Here is a 14566-nt window from a genome sequence, read left to right as displayed (position 1 = left end):
GTGCAAGTAACCTCACAAAGTCTTCACCAAATACTTCTTGCTGTCCAGCAATGTGAACTAGATGTTCAGAAAATCCAGTTATTTTGACAGATTTTAAGGATCAAATTTAGCATCTGCACAGTTGCGAAAGACAAGGAAATTGTATGAATCTGGTTACACAAAAAATTCTAAAAAGTATCATTGAATAACAAGCATTTAAGTGCATTTTGGAAGAGCAATGTATACTTGCAAAAATATTAACATGAATGCACATTGCAAATGAAGGCAAAAAGTGGAGAGAGAAGAGGAGGTGATGTTGAAGATAAAGGAAAAGAGAAATTTTGAGAAATAACATAATAGAAGAAGGAATTTGATATCTAACTAGAGACTTCTCTAAAAGTGGTGTTCTAACAAAAAGCAAAAGGGATCAAAGCAGTATTTAATGAATTATGAACACTTCATGGCACATAGTGTTATTTGCTCAAAAAAACAGTAAAGGCATACTTTGTTGGTGGAATTGCCATTTCTTACTGAAAAATCCAAATGACTAACAACTGTTTGCTTTTTCAATTGCAGACCATGATATGAAACATTTTTATTGCATTTTATCAATATGCAACGGAGCAAATGCCAATCTACTTTTTGTGAAAATGAAAGACAGTATTCTTAATAAACTGAAATTTTGTTATTGTTGATGTCACTGTGACATTTCCATTCCACATTTGAAACTGGTCCTTTGCCATTGCTTTCTACAAAAGATAGAGAATGAGAAATACCTAATAATTCTGCAACTAATTTTATGTCTTTTTATTCTGTTTTCTCATAACCAATTTACTTCAGCTTAAACTTCTCTAATGCTGTACATAATGTGTAGACAGGCAAAGAACTAGAAACAGGTGAGTTAAGAGGCAAAGGCCAGGAATTTGGCAAATGGGATCTAGGATTAAAATTCGACTTCGATCCGGCTTTCAGGAAAAAGAAAGATGGATCAAAATCAAAAAGGAGATACCAGGCTGAAGATCAGAGACAATGTGAAAAATTAGATAATGCTATGAAACCATCTCAGACAGAATTCTGGATTAAAATAAGAAATCAAAGGAAGGGTAATGGTGACAACATGCAGCTTCAGTCTCCTCATGATGGCTTTAGCCATTCAGGAATTAATTATTGTGTTCTAATGACCTAAATGCTATAACGAAAAGCATCTGAGGAAATTATGAAGAAATTAATATTTGAGATACTGACACCATCCTGCACACTAGGAATAGAAGAACTGATAAGAAAAAAACAGTCACTGAAAGCCTGTGTTCCACTGAAGAAACAGGTGGTGGTTTAGACAAATTATGCATTTGCCTTTATTTCCTCACTTTAGTTTGACTTGGCAACCTTAAAGTACCTTTAAATACCACTTCTGGGGGAATAATTATTGTAATATTTTAGAAAATAAATAGCAAATCTTTAAAATTTGAACACGTGGACGTTACAAGAAGCACTCAAGCAGAGTTTCGTAGCAATTTTAAGAAAAGTCTGGAAGACGAAAGCATATATTTTGCAAAAATTTAGATGACTTAGATGAGGAAGACAGCTGCAGAGATTGAGGCACTTTAAGGCATCCTGATAGAGAAAACAGGAGTCTTCTATTGCTGCGCTCCTTTTTACTCAAGCATAAAGAATTCATATATAAAAAATCTAGTTGGTGCCCTAAATATTTAGGGCATGCAGTTACAACCACAGGATAGGAAGTGGTAATTTGAAGGAACTAGAATGCTTCCCAGTCCAATATATGAACATACTCCTACAGATTTTGTTATAGTCATTCAACATTTTTCTCTGGAATACAGCTGAAAAAGGAAGACTGAATTCCTACGGCAGTAAAGAAAAGAGACAGTTCCTTATTTTCTCTTCACTGGAGGGCTTTCTTGTTCTTTCCTCTCAACATTACTTAAAAACTGAGCCTGCGGCTTTGATTAGTCTTCCGCAGTAACAAAAGGACAAGGCCCAAGGACAAGAGCCTCCAGCATTTGAAAGAAATTGATAAAAATATACAGAATAAAGAATGCTACTATTGTATTGAAAATTTGTTGCTGAAGGCACAACCTAAATATTCTGTCCCAGGTGATTATCTATAGAAAATCATTTGAATGAAAATTCTGTTACCTGCTTATGGCATATACTTTCTTTATCCCATTCTTTCTCATCAGCAAACCGAAACTGTGTAAAGGAATCTCCTAAGGAAAAGAAATAAAAATATATTTATTTAAAAAAAGAATTAAAAGTTTTGTCTGAAGTTCCCAACCCTAAACAAGTAAATTCAAGAAATAAATCTCAACTCTTCAAAAATTTTCATTTAATATTAATGCTGCTTGAATTCACAATATTAAACTAATTTATGCCAAACTTCTATAGGACTTTTAATAGTTCATTATAGTACAAAACAGTACTAAAAAGGGGCAACGAATACAAAACTGAATGGTGTGTTAGGTGCCATGCCAACATGCAAGATTTTCATTCAAAAGTCCAATTTAGACAACATACTAGGAATAGTATTCATAGAATGAATTTTTTATGAACAGCTTTGAGAGTTCTGTAGATAGACATTCTCTTACCAACATGCAAACATTTTTTAAAATGGATTAAAAATATATTTTTAAATCACTTTGTACAAGCCAAATAAAGACTTCCTGTTGTCTGGTAGCTATATTCTCTCTCTTCTTGAACTACTCCCTCCTCCAGCACATCATCAAAAAATGCACTGAGCCCCAAATTCCAATTCACATGCAAAAAGGACTGAATTAAAAACAAACAAACAAACAAACCTTTATATAGGACTAATTAAATTAAATACATAATTACAAGATCTTCTAACCTACTACATTCCTTCAAGCCAATAGAAACTTTTACTTACTATAAGGGATCCTGAATTATCATTTTGCTTGAAATACAATATTTTTATTGCAGCCCCATGCTGTGTTAGAGAAGACAGACCTACAAATTCATTTACTGAAAAAAACATAGAAGAACTCCAGTGACTCAGAAAAATCAGTAAGGTCTGTGACAGAGGAAACATGAAAGATTAGGGTCGCAAGATGATGGCCAAAGGTACAGAGTAAGAGAAAGCTAAGATTCTTCTTCTCAGACTGCAATTTAAGGATAAATAACTCTTTCAGGAGTTCCATTAGAAAAACAAAAAAAAAGAGCAGAATTATTATGTGAAGGAGATGAAATTTGATCCTGAGAATTAGAGAGCTACTAAGTTGGTCAGGGGTCTGGAGAATCTCTCATTTGACAAAAGGCTGAGGGAGCTGGGCCTGTTCAGTCTCAAGAAGAGATGACTGAAAAGGGACCTCATCACTGTCTGTAGGTATCTGAAGGGAGGGTGTCAAGAGGCTCTCCTTGTTGGTGCCAAGCAATAGGGCAAGAGGCAATGGGCAGAAACTGATGCACAGGAAGTTACACCAAAACATGAGGAAGAACTTTACTGTGAGCACTGGAACAGGTAGTTCAAGGAGGTTGTGGATGCTCCCTCACTGGAGATATTCAAGAACCATCTGGACACAGCGCTCTGAGATGATCCTGCTTGAGCAGGGAGGTTGGGCCAGATGACCCACTGTGGTCCCTTCCAACCTGACCCATTCTGTCATCACTGTGATTTATTTAAGCAGTTGGTTGAGAAGCAATGGCTCTCTAAAAGAAAATGAATACCCTCAGAGGAAGTTTTCAATGGCTTTACCAACAATCGATCATCTAGCTTTCATTTGGCTCTTGACATCCTAACTGCCATTCATGCCTTTGCCAATTCCTGAATCGTGCCCTGCAGACAAAATATGAACATATAATTTGCCTTCCCCAAAATGGCTTCTTTTACATTTTCTGCCTGTCCAAAATGTAGGAGAGTGCAACTTTTCAGCAGTTTTACCTAATAGTGCAAGCAACAGCTGGCTTCTGTTTTGCAAACAAAATGAATAAACAGCAAAATGGCATAGCAGTTGGCATATTTCTTTCCCAAATAATGAGAAACAAGAGATCTAATCATCCTTCAGGTGGAATTTAAAATTTACTGGCCATTAATTTTATTTTTTTTTAGTAAATAAAGTGCATTTCTAGTTCATTGCATTTCATGTATGGTCATTGTAAATGCAAATATAGTCATATAGTAGTAACACTGAGTACCTGGCACATCCACCATGGTCATTTTCAGAACCATTACAGCAAGGAAGTGACCGTCTCAGCTGAATATCTGTATAGATATTTAAGGCCATTACCATGTCCAGCTTGAATATGCATTCCTCTGTTTTCAGTTGCTTTATCCAACATGGTTCAGCAGTATTGTGCTGATATACAACCTTGCCTGATCAGCTATGTTTTGGTTTATGTTCAGCATCTCCAGAGATCACTATTTCGTAAACAGCCATTATCAAACAGTACAAATGCCAATAATTAAAACTAAGCACTGAAATTAACAATTAAATATCTAATAAGGTGGCTAAACTTACAAATGTTCAGTTCATACAATACTAACACCAGGTTTCATGCTTTTTCGAGGGATGCTCAGCAGTGTGGAAAAATAAGACCCTGTATCTTCTTGCATCTATCTGCAGATGCAAACACTTAACTTGGGCACTCACAGTTCTCTCACCACTGACAAAGGCGCCTCCCTCTTCATTGCACCAGAGGAAATAAATGCCTCTGTTTCAAAATATCTAGAGTACTGCTAATACATAATAACTAATTCTTAAACCCGAAGAAATAAAAATATTAGTCTCCTGATCTTAAAATGGGTATGACAATGTGCATATTAATGTTTTAACAGCTCATATTTTAAAGGCTCTAGTTAGTTATGTTTGCAAAGAAGTCCTACTGAAAACAAAATGGTCTTCAAAGTCTTTTTAGTACTAGAACAAAGGCATAGGTGCTTTCCTTCAGTATTCTGAGGACTGCTCTAGTTATTGCTCACACTGCATCAAGGAGGAAACAGGTTTCTCTACTCTTATAAAAGAGTAAAATTAAACTAAAGGATTAGATAAATGCTTTCAGTATCTGAGAATGATCAGATGTAAACTAGCTAAATCAACCCACTTCATCTTGATCAAGAACTGGTTTATGATTGTCCACACTCCCAGAGTTGGTAATCACAGATCCTCAGTTTGATATTGTATTGCTGAATTAAAGAGTATGACAAACTGTAGTTTAATTAGGCTCTTTAAGTAAGCTAACAAAGCATGCCTTTCAAATGGAAAAGCATAACTCACATAATTCACAGTAGCATATTTAATGCAAATTAGGTCAATGAGAATGTTAGTCTAACCAATTATCTTTTCACAAGTTCCTTTACCCTGAAAATAACCTCCTTTTATGCCATGAATAGCAATCAAACCACTTGCAATAACTCTTGAGTTCCTTCCAACACAAAAAATTACTTTTCTTCTTGAGAATAACTTTTATGTTACCTACAAGTCTCATTTGGCTTTCAAATATAGAGTAGCTGAAAATAATGAATTCAAGTAAACCTTACACATGGGTCTTTGGTAACAGTGATGATCAGCCAATATTAAAAAATATTGTTTATTGTTTCAAAATATGAAATTATTATGAAAATGGCAGAATTAAACCACCATGCTTTCCTACCATTCAAATATATCATAAAGCTAAATCAATTTATTTAAATAAAAGGTATCTTTCATTTTTTCATTATCTCAATTATCTTTCCCTACAAGTATTCATTTAATAGCAGAATCAAAACACATTCTACCTGTAACCTATAATAAATATTTTCTCATTTGGGAAATTTAAAGTCTAAAAATAGAAAAAATTGAAGAAAACCAGTTTTCAGCAGGAAAAGTTCTATCGGTGGAATGATTTTGTTAATTTAAAACTATCAATCACATAAAACATTACTGAAGACAGAGGAAAAACACACTGTAGTCTTAGAGATTAAACTGGAGGATGAGAATAGCAAGGAATTAACATGATCCTTCTAAGATTGCCATGGCTGTAAAAAAGTGCTGCAAGTGCAAATGCAATACTCTAAACCCACTTTTTATTCATAATCTCTCTTTTAGCCCTCTTTGGGTACCGAAAGGTGCTGTGAGGTTTCCCCAGGGTGTTCTCTTCCTCAGGCTGAAATCCCCCAACTCTTTCAGCTTATACCTATAGGATACTGATAGCAAGGATATTTGTAGCCTGCACTGCAAACTATAAAGGATATTTGTAACCCAATTCAAAAAGAACAATATTCTAAATTATTTCCCTGGCACAACTATGCAGCACTACTAGTCATATTTCAAAATGAAAACATCTGACCAAACAGCAGGATTATCTGAACAAGGCTAAATGATGTCTTCAAAATTTAAAATGTGTCACAGAGAAAGGAGTGAGAAGGAAGGATCTTTGGGAACCAGTGCTGATTTTGCAACAAAGAGTGTCTGTTCAGGAAGAATAGAACTAATTTAACACATAAAGGAACTGCAGCCTCTTGAAATCAAAGACAGGTACCAATTTTTTCAAAAGAGAAGCAGGGTGAAGCCAACAAATGCCAAAATACACAATGGTTCAAAAAGGAAAAAAAAACCAAAACAAACCAACCAAAAAAACCCCCAAAACAAAACAAAAACACACACACACACAAAAAAAAATCCCCCACAAAGCAAATCTTCTTACTAAAAACGAAAGCAGAGGCTAACAAAAGTTCAGGAAAACCAAACAAATAAAATTATACTGAAAGAGGTTCAGAAAAACAAACTGTAGTACACTTGCTTCTTTACGAATTCCAGGTGTGTAAGACATAAGACAGAAGGAACAGGAATGCCTTTAAGCCTTTAAAGCTTTAAAGAGCTGAATGACAACTCAAGGATACTGGGAACAGTGAAAGGGAAACTGGGAAAGACAATGCATTACAAGCTCAATGTGTTTGATGGACAAAGTAGAAACTACCAGAAATTTAATGGCCATGCAGATAAATATAGTATTTCAGGGAAGAGTCAACATGGCATGTGAGGTTCTGCTGCGTGATCTAAGACAACTTCTTGAAAGAAGCAAAATATCATGCACAGAAGCATGATCTAGTTCATATAATTTAAATGCACTTCCAAAAGCTCTCACTGACATTCCACTCCCTTTCCCACCCAAGACTTCAGAGCAGCAAAAAGAAGAGGAGGCTTTGTATGAATAAATAATTTCCCTAAACTAGGAAGAAAAGAGTAAATTGTCAATTTTCACATTAAAAGAAACAACCTGTGCAATTCTCTGGGGTTCTAGCTGTTTAGTCTCTTCCCTCAAATAAAACAGAAGAGAAGAGGAGAAAACAAAGTAACAAAATTTGCTGATGATACCATGTGTTAGTGCAGATGAAGGTAGGCTGTGAAAAATGACCTAAGAACTTCATAAGATTGAGAAAGTAGACTTTAAAATGGCAAATGAAGCTCAATACTGAAAATGCAAAATGCAGCAATTCCCAAAAAAAGTTTAGAGCTAACCAACACCATTCCAAATCAAAACCAGTGCTACACAGTTTGCAAAGCAGCAACCTCAGGGGAATTCTAATAAGGCAGGAGTGAACAACACATAGAACATCATTACGCCACTATCACGTATTACCTGAAATACTGCGCAGAGTCTTGGTTTCCCAAACCTAGTCTCAAAACATGTAACAACATTAGAAAAGGCAAAGAACAGATTCTGGATCAGAAGCAATTTAGTGCCTTAAGCCAAAGGAGGGAAACCAAGGGAACATGAAAGAGATCTAAAAACAGGAAAGGCATAAAAAGGGCAGATGGGGACTAACTGCTCCTTGTCTCTTCTCACCTAGAGGCAGCAAATGAACCCAGCAGGTAATAAACTCAAAACAAAAAAAATGTGGCAAATCTTTATAACTTGAAGCTGGGTTGTGGAACTCCATGCCGCCAGATGGTGCAGACATCATAACACGCAAGGCGGGATACAGGGTAACTATTTCTCAACACAAAGATTGCACATCTGGCTCAGCAAGCCCCTCAGACATAAAATATTGCAGGTTAATATAGTATGTGGGAAAGTAGCTTATAATATAATACATTCAGGTACCTTAGCTCAGGTGTCTCCAGATGGACCTTGGGTCTGCTTCAGTAGAACAAATCCTAAACTAAAGCAAATAGCTAGGGTTTGTTTTTGGTTTTTTTAACCTTTAGAGCTCTACCCTTCTCTCATTTGGCTTTCTGCAAAAAAATAAGGAGGAAAAGTAGGCAACCCACAAATTTAATTTTAGTCTGTAGCTAAGTGTTCAAGTCAATGCACATTTGTGTTTTCTATCTTCTTCCATATTTTCATAAATTTATCACTATTTTTCATATGTAATTTTTTATTAATTACTTCATTACTATAGCTTTTGGAATGCTTAAAAATATAAAACATTAAACTAAAATGCATTGAACTAAAAAGTATATTCAAAATTTCTCTCCAACTACAGTAGCCTGGTTATTCATGAGCACCAATGCCATCTCCTCCAGTATTCACTTTTTTACTGAATAAACAATAAAATTATATTTAAGGTTAAAGTTACTGATTTCCCCATAGGTAAGCTTAAACTTTTCATTAAGTTTAGGCTAGTCACCTTAAATATTTACATTTTTCCTGATGCTTTATGACATTTTCTGGTGTCATTTTTTTCAGGCCACTAATTTATAACATACTTAGTGATTTTTAAATGTCACTGCAGCCAGCTTGCAATATTAGACAAAGTATATAAATCCACTGAACATACTGTTTTTTGAGCAGTATCATTCAAGTAGGCTGGAAAAAAAAAAAAAAAGGAAAGACTGCTGCATAACTTAATAATCCAAATGAAACTTAATTACTGCATGACTACACAAGTTCAATGAAATTTGTGATTCTTCCTAGGAGCAGGGACAGAAACTCCTTCGGGAAAAAGAGATAGAACTCATATACTTTGATAAGTCTGGATCCAACAGAGGAAAAAATAGCTTACCAGAAGAGTTTGTGATCCACAGAGATTGACAGTTTAAGGGAACTAATGATCCAGCCCTTTGTGAAGACCCTGTTTCCTCCACCATCATATAAGCACCTAATGTCAATCCAGCATATGTCCACATATGTCCATATCAGGAAGCAAAGCTTAAATTCAACACTGGGAGAAAAGAAGAAATGGCAAGGTTCCCACCCACAAAGAAAGATTTGCATAACATCAAACTGCAGAACTCAAAGAGGAATCCATTTGCATCTGCTGGCACAAGGTGCTCTTATATGCTGGCTTACAAGGAGAGACATCATGAAAAGAAAAGAATCCAACAGGAACAACATTCAATCAGAATGAAAAACAGTCATCCCAAAAGATCCCTGGTTTGTCCTATTTTGTCCCTGTTGTTTGAGCCTATTTACAGGAACCACTGTGTGGCAGCCATAGAGAACGGGCAGTGAAGGATAAGGAAGAGGAGAAGGATGCACTCCTGTGCATTCTAGTAAGCAAAATTACTACCTTGAGACCTTGGGGCAGACGGTACCTCTAAGCTCACACAATCACTTTAAAAGCAAATGACAGCTTAGATGAACAGTTTAGTTTTATACTGAAGTGAGGTTAAAGCTGAAACTCCACCCTTCGTTGATACTTTAGGCTGTACAGGTTGCAAATAATTCATCATCCTATCCTGCTAAGGTTTGATATTTTAAGTAGCTAAAAAATATATCATATAATGGATAACAAAACTTCTGGCATTCATTAGGGAGGTTTTAATTTTTTCCAAAGTACACATGAAGACCAATTTTTACAGTGCGCACAAATCCAAAGCTTAAGTAAAATATGTTACAAAAACACAATAAAACTACTACTGTTGTTTAGATACTCATGTTATACTAGCTACAAGAAAGAACAACAGAAACTGCATGTTAATAGCTTTTGCTGAGTTGCAAAATGGCACTCACTGGCCTAGGTTCTTTTAATTTTCATATTTAAGAAAAAGTTCCTCCCAATTATTTTCTATTAGGATTATTGTTCATTATCCCCCCTGTGTAAACCGTGCATACAAACATGTTGCTGTATCATATCCACGAGGTGAGAACACCTTTGGACCAGATTTCATTTTGCATTTTTCCATCTAAGAGAACTTCATGTCTAACTGCCAAGCAGTTAGATAGAAACTGCTCTTAGGTAGCTAAGATTAGTTGCATTGCATAAATTTACACAAGGATTACTACTGTTTTCTGTAAGCAGCCTGTCAGAATATTTAGTCTGAAAACTTTGAAATTGATTACACAGCTTACTTGTCCAGAAAATGCAGGAATATATAAAATAAGTCCCCTTTATTCCATCATGTACCTCCACCCACAAAAAAATCTATTTTTAGAAAAAGAATGCCCAAACTCCCATGACAGCAATCTTAAAGAAAACAAATGAACAAACTTAATAAATACTTTATTTTAACCAGCTTGCTAGTTTTTAATTGCAATAATAACCACTAATTGACACAATTAGACAAAAAAAATCTTGTATCTGCAGTCCTTACATGCCACAGAAACACTGGAAAACTTCTTTTAGTCCATCTTTCTTCCCTCCAGTTTTATAGCAGACAAATCATAGAAGTTTACAACAGATTCGACAGTGGAATATCCAAACTTCCATTTTAAGCATTAAAAGCCAGTCTTAATTTTAAATGGTAAGTATACGTTATTTGACACCTCTCACATTATTAGAATTTCACAACAGAAAAAAATTCTAGATTTTTCTTAGTGCAATAGTTTGATTCCTTATTCTTTGTCAGAACATTTACAACAAAGAATATAATTGTACAATTAATAAATATTCTTTATGATACTGTTCTGACTATTTTTAATTTCACACCCAAATTAGTTCTATCTTTCCCTAAAGCACAATTCACTATTCATGTAGGTGGTACATTATGCTCTGTCTAAGGGACTATCTTTCAGAAGAATTCATAAATTATACACAAATATGCAGGCCTAAAAATATTCAACCAGTTTGAAACAGTGAGTATGAGGCTTGGATTTCTTGCATTTATGAGGAGTTCTGCAAGATATGAGAAGTCATAGTACTAACATGAGCTTGCAAGACTTTTTTTTTAATGAAACAAAAAAAGTAGCTTCATAAATCAAGACAGGAGGATTTTCTTCTGAAATGTTAATAAAATTACAAGGAATACAATTAGTAAATAGTAAATCTCATAAAGCTCCAGTTCTATAAGCATGCAAGAGCCTGGAAAGCATTTCTTTGCATGTGCAAGTTACTCATACCCCTCCAAAGATAGTAGCAGATTGACTTACCAGAGAATTCCGAACATCCAATTAAAATTAACTGCAGATTGGTAAATATTCACTTGTGGTGAAAAATACAAGCAAACAGCACACTAGATTTGCCTTATCAAAGGCGAAGTGGCTAAAGCCACTACATTCTTGGTCCAAATTTACAAAAGTGTGCTTTTTAAAATGTTATGATTACCTACAACGGAGTTTTTCCATTGCTACATAGTAATGGTCAATGCAAAGTTTCAAAACCTGCATTGAAAGAAATTAGGAGCTCTTCCGCAAAGTGAAAAGAAGAAAAATAATTACTTACTATCTGCAATTCTTTGTGCCGTGTTAAAAGGAAATTGTATCCACATACAAGCTTCTGCTTATTTGTTGTATCAGGTACCTTGAGGGATTTTCTAACAAATTAATCGTAAGTAAATAAAGATTGGGTTAGCTCAACTGAAAACACCAGTACTCCTAATGCTAACCTCTGCTCTTGTGCCTATGTCTTGAACATTCCACATTCTATAGCTTACAATGCCCCTTAGCAACAAATAGCCTTCTTATGCAAGTTCTCTAGCCTTCTTATGCTAGATCTCCTTGTATGGAAGTGACAAGACCTTCAGCTCTCCCACAAATTAAGAAACAAGAATTGTTGGTGCAGAATGGAGAATTACAGTTTTCTGGATGACAAATACCATCTGGGCTACGCATTTATCACTGACACACAGTGTTTCACCAGCTGAAAAATGCAAAAGTATTGATTTTTATTTAATGATCTTCTGTATCCAAAGAGCAGAAAATTTAAATGTGCATTTTAATGTTGATTTTGAAATACAAGTTTCAACATCATATTTTCCATCACACTATTGACATACTATTAAATAGCATCATAGCAATATCAAAATTCAAGTTTTAAGATATTGAAGACTGTGACATATCTGGTAATGTTGACAAAACTGAAAAATCATATGTGTCTCAGCTATTCACTAGACATATTTGCTTTCTGTTTTTATTTGTAGTGTTTGTTCTATGATCTAGTTCTCTAGAGTTAAAAAAAAATGGTTTGCACAACTTTGGCCCCCAAGGACATTACATCATTATTTATTTTAATGTCATGCTAATGCCTCCCCCGCCTATTCATTCATCCACCACTGTTCTGTTCTAGCCGTGTTTGTTTCGTTTCTTTTATCTTTTAACCTTGTTTAAATCTATTCTTCCAGATTTCTGGTCATGATTGTGGTATTTTAAGTCCCTCTAATCTACTTGAAACATAATAAGCAGGTTCTAATCAATGAATTTTTTGTTTTAGCAGGAATTGATCTCTGAATCATGCAGAAAGTACTCTTAATTCTCTGCTCTGCCTTTTCAAATTGCATTGCTGTTTCACTGTGCACAGAAATATGCGACATTTATCACACATTATTCCCAGTGTCTGATTAAATTTGGAAAATGTATTTCAAAACAAAAGGTTACAACATTTTTCTTTTATTTACAGGAGTTTCAAAACGCTTCCCTTTTTAGTTTTCTTTCTTTTTTCCCTTCCCAGCACCCTCCCCCTTTTTAAAATGTTTTGAATCAGCATTGCCTTATTGGGTGCATTAATTTTGCTCAGTTAGCAATCTGAGAGCAGAGATTAGCAGAAAATGAAAAGTTCTTAGAAAATATTAAAAAAAAATTAGCAGCTACAAATCTTAATGGTATATATACAAAAAGGAAAAATAACAGTCTTCACAGAATAGGAAAAAACATCCACCAAAATACTGCTCCTTTCCATGTGTTTTCCCACAGATGAAAAAAAAAATAAATCACCTTTTCTCTAAACATACATTTAGGATTTTAACACCTCTTCTGCTTTTGGTCAGCACTTTTAAAATTAACATTTGTAAAATACCTTTGTTCATTTTGCTTTCAAGCTTCAGAGCCTAGAAAAGAATCAGAATCTACCAAATTTTTAGGACGACAAGTTCAAATAGGCCTCTACTCATAACACATACAGCCCTCAACTCTATAGTCCACAGGCTTCAGTTAGTACTTCTGAAGGTCAGCCCAAAAATGGGAACAATCTTCTTAACTGTGAAGGAATGTACTGGGACAGGATGCAAGGGAAAAAACCTCTCTCCATTGTAACCAAGAAAACTATATATGGTAGGTACTACAGTGTCAGTTCTCATATTTGCCAAATACAGCCTGTTTACAGGCTTAAACAGTTCTTTCTAAAGCACCTTAAGATCATATAAGTGCCAAGATCTAACACCAGTATTGGTTGCCTGCTACCAAAACCACGTGTCTTCCTGCTGAAGCCTGATACTTCAGTTATCATTTCAAAATCACTTAAAGATTTTGGCCACTGCAGAAGAAAAGATAAAAGGTTTGAATGAATGACAGTCTAGTTAATTAACCACTCAAATTCTAAAAAATCGACCAGTGGAGCTCAATTTTAAAACAGCTCTGCTTTAGAACAATCCACAGCTCTCAAAGGAAAGAACTAAATTTTGCTTGCCTTTTTCATATCACGCATCTTGCCTTTGCTAAGTGCAAACACAAAATGCAAGTGTTCTACGAATGGTTCTAAACTTTTCAAAATTGAGTTTAAACAGCAAAACTAGGCTTTTAATTCTTTCAGGAGTGAATAAAGAAATTGATCACCACATCTTCAAATTAACTTCAAACCACAAAGTCTTCTGGAGTATTGCATTCCCATTGAGTACCTCTCAATTTTCAAGGGACAGGATTCAAATTATTCAGAGGTACAAAATATCTGTCCAGTAATACCATGAAGAGATTTATAAGAGAACCAGTACCCTGACGTCTATTTACCTTCCACAACACACTTTTGTATGTGTTTTCAAAAACACAGAAGTGACGGTGAAGTGAGTATTTCCTATACAAACTTCTACAGGTTCTTCAGCTTGAGAATATAACAACAAACTGCAGTAAGGTATCTGAGCTCCCTCAGGGCACAGTACTTAGTCACACTGACTAGAAAATATTAAAAATAGAGCAGAAGTTCAATCCATTAACAAAAAGTAACATTTTGAAGACTAGAATAATATATCAAATTATATATATAAAAAGTGAGACTTAAGTTTAAGAAAACAAAACTGAAATTTCAAGGCTGACTTTCAATTCAACTAAACAGAGTTTTATCCATTCCTAATTTCTTTACTCAGAGGACTCTGTATTCATGATTTTCAGCCATGGGTTCTATGGACTACCTCTCTGGGACCCTGAAAAAGGTGATGAAAGCAACATGAGACTGTGATTGTCACCACTGGATTCCACACCACACTGGGAAAAAAAATCAACTCAAGATCTGCAAGTAAAAAATAATAAAGTCCATTCAGGTCAGTCA

General features: G+C 35.0%; 1 protein-coding gene across 1 annotated transcript in view; it reads right to left on the bottom strand.

Moving 5' to 3' along the window:
- The window catches only part of AVEN (apoptosis and caspase activation inhibitor), an 85672-nt gene that overhangs the window by 4298 nt on the left and 66808 nt on the right, over positions 1 to 14566 (bottom strand). The window contains exon 3 of the mRNA XM_066188308.1: positions 2137 to 2207. Coding sequence (XP_066044405.1) covers positions 2137 to 2207 — 71 coding nt within the window. The remainder of the gene's footprint in view (positions 1 to 2136; positions 2208 to 14566) is intronic.

Source organism: Chamaea fasciata, unplaced genomic scaffold (assembly GCF_029207755.1).
Source record: "Chamaea fasciata isolate MVZ Bird 193981 ecotype frontalis unplaced genomic scaffold, bChaFas1.0.hap1 SCAF_7, whole genome shotgun sequence".
Taxonomy (NCBI): Eukaryota; Metazoa; Chordata; class Aves; order Passeriformes; family Sylviidae; genus Chamaea; species Chamaea fasciata.
This window is presented reverse-complemented; position numbering and strand designations above follow the sequence as displayed.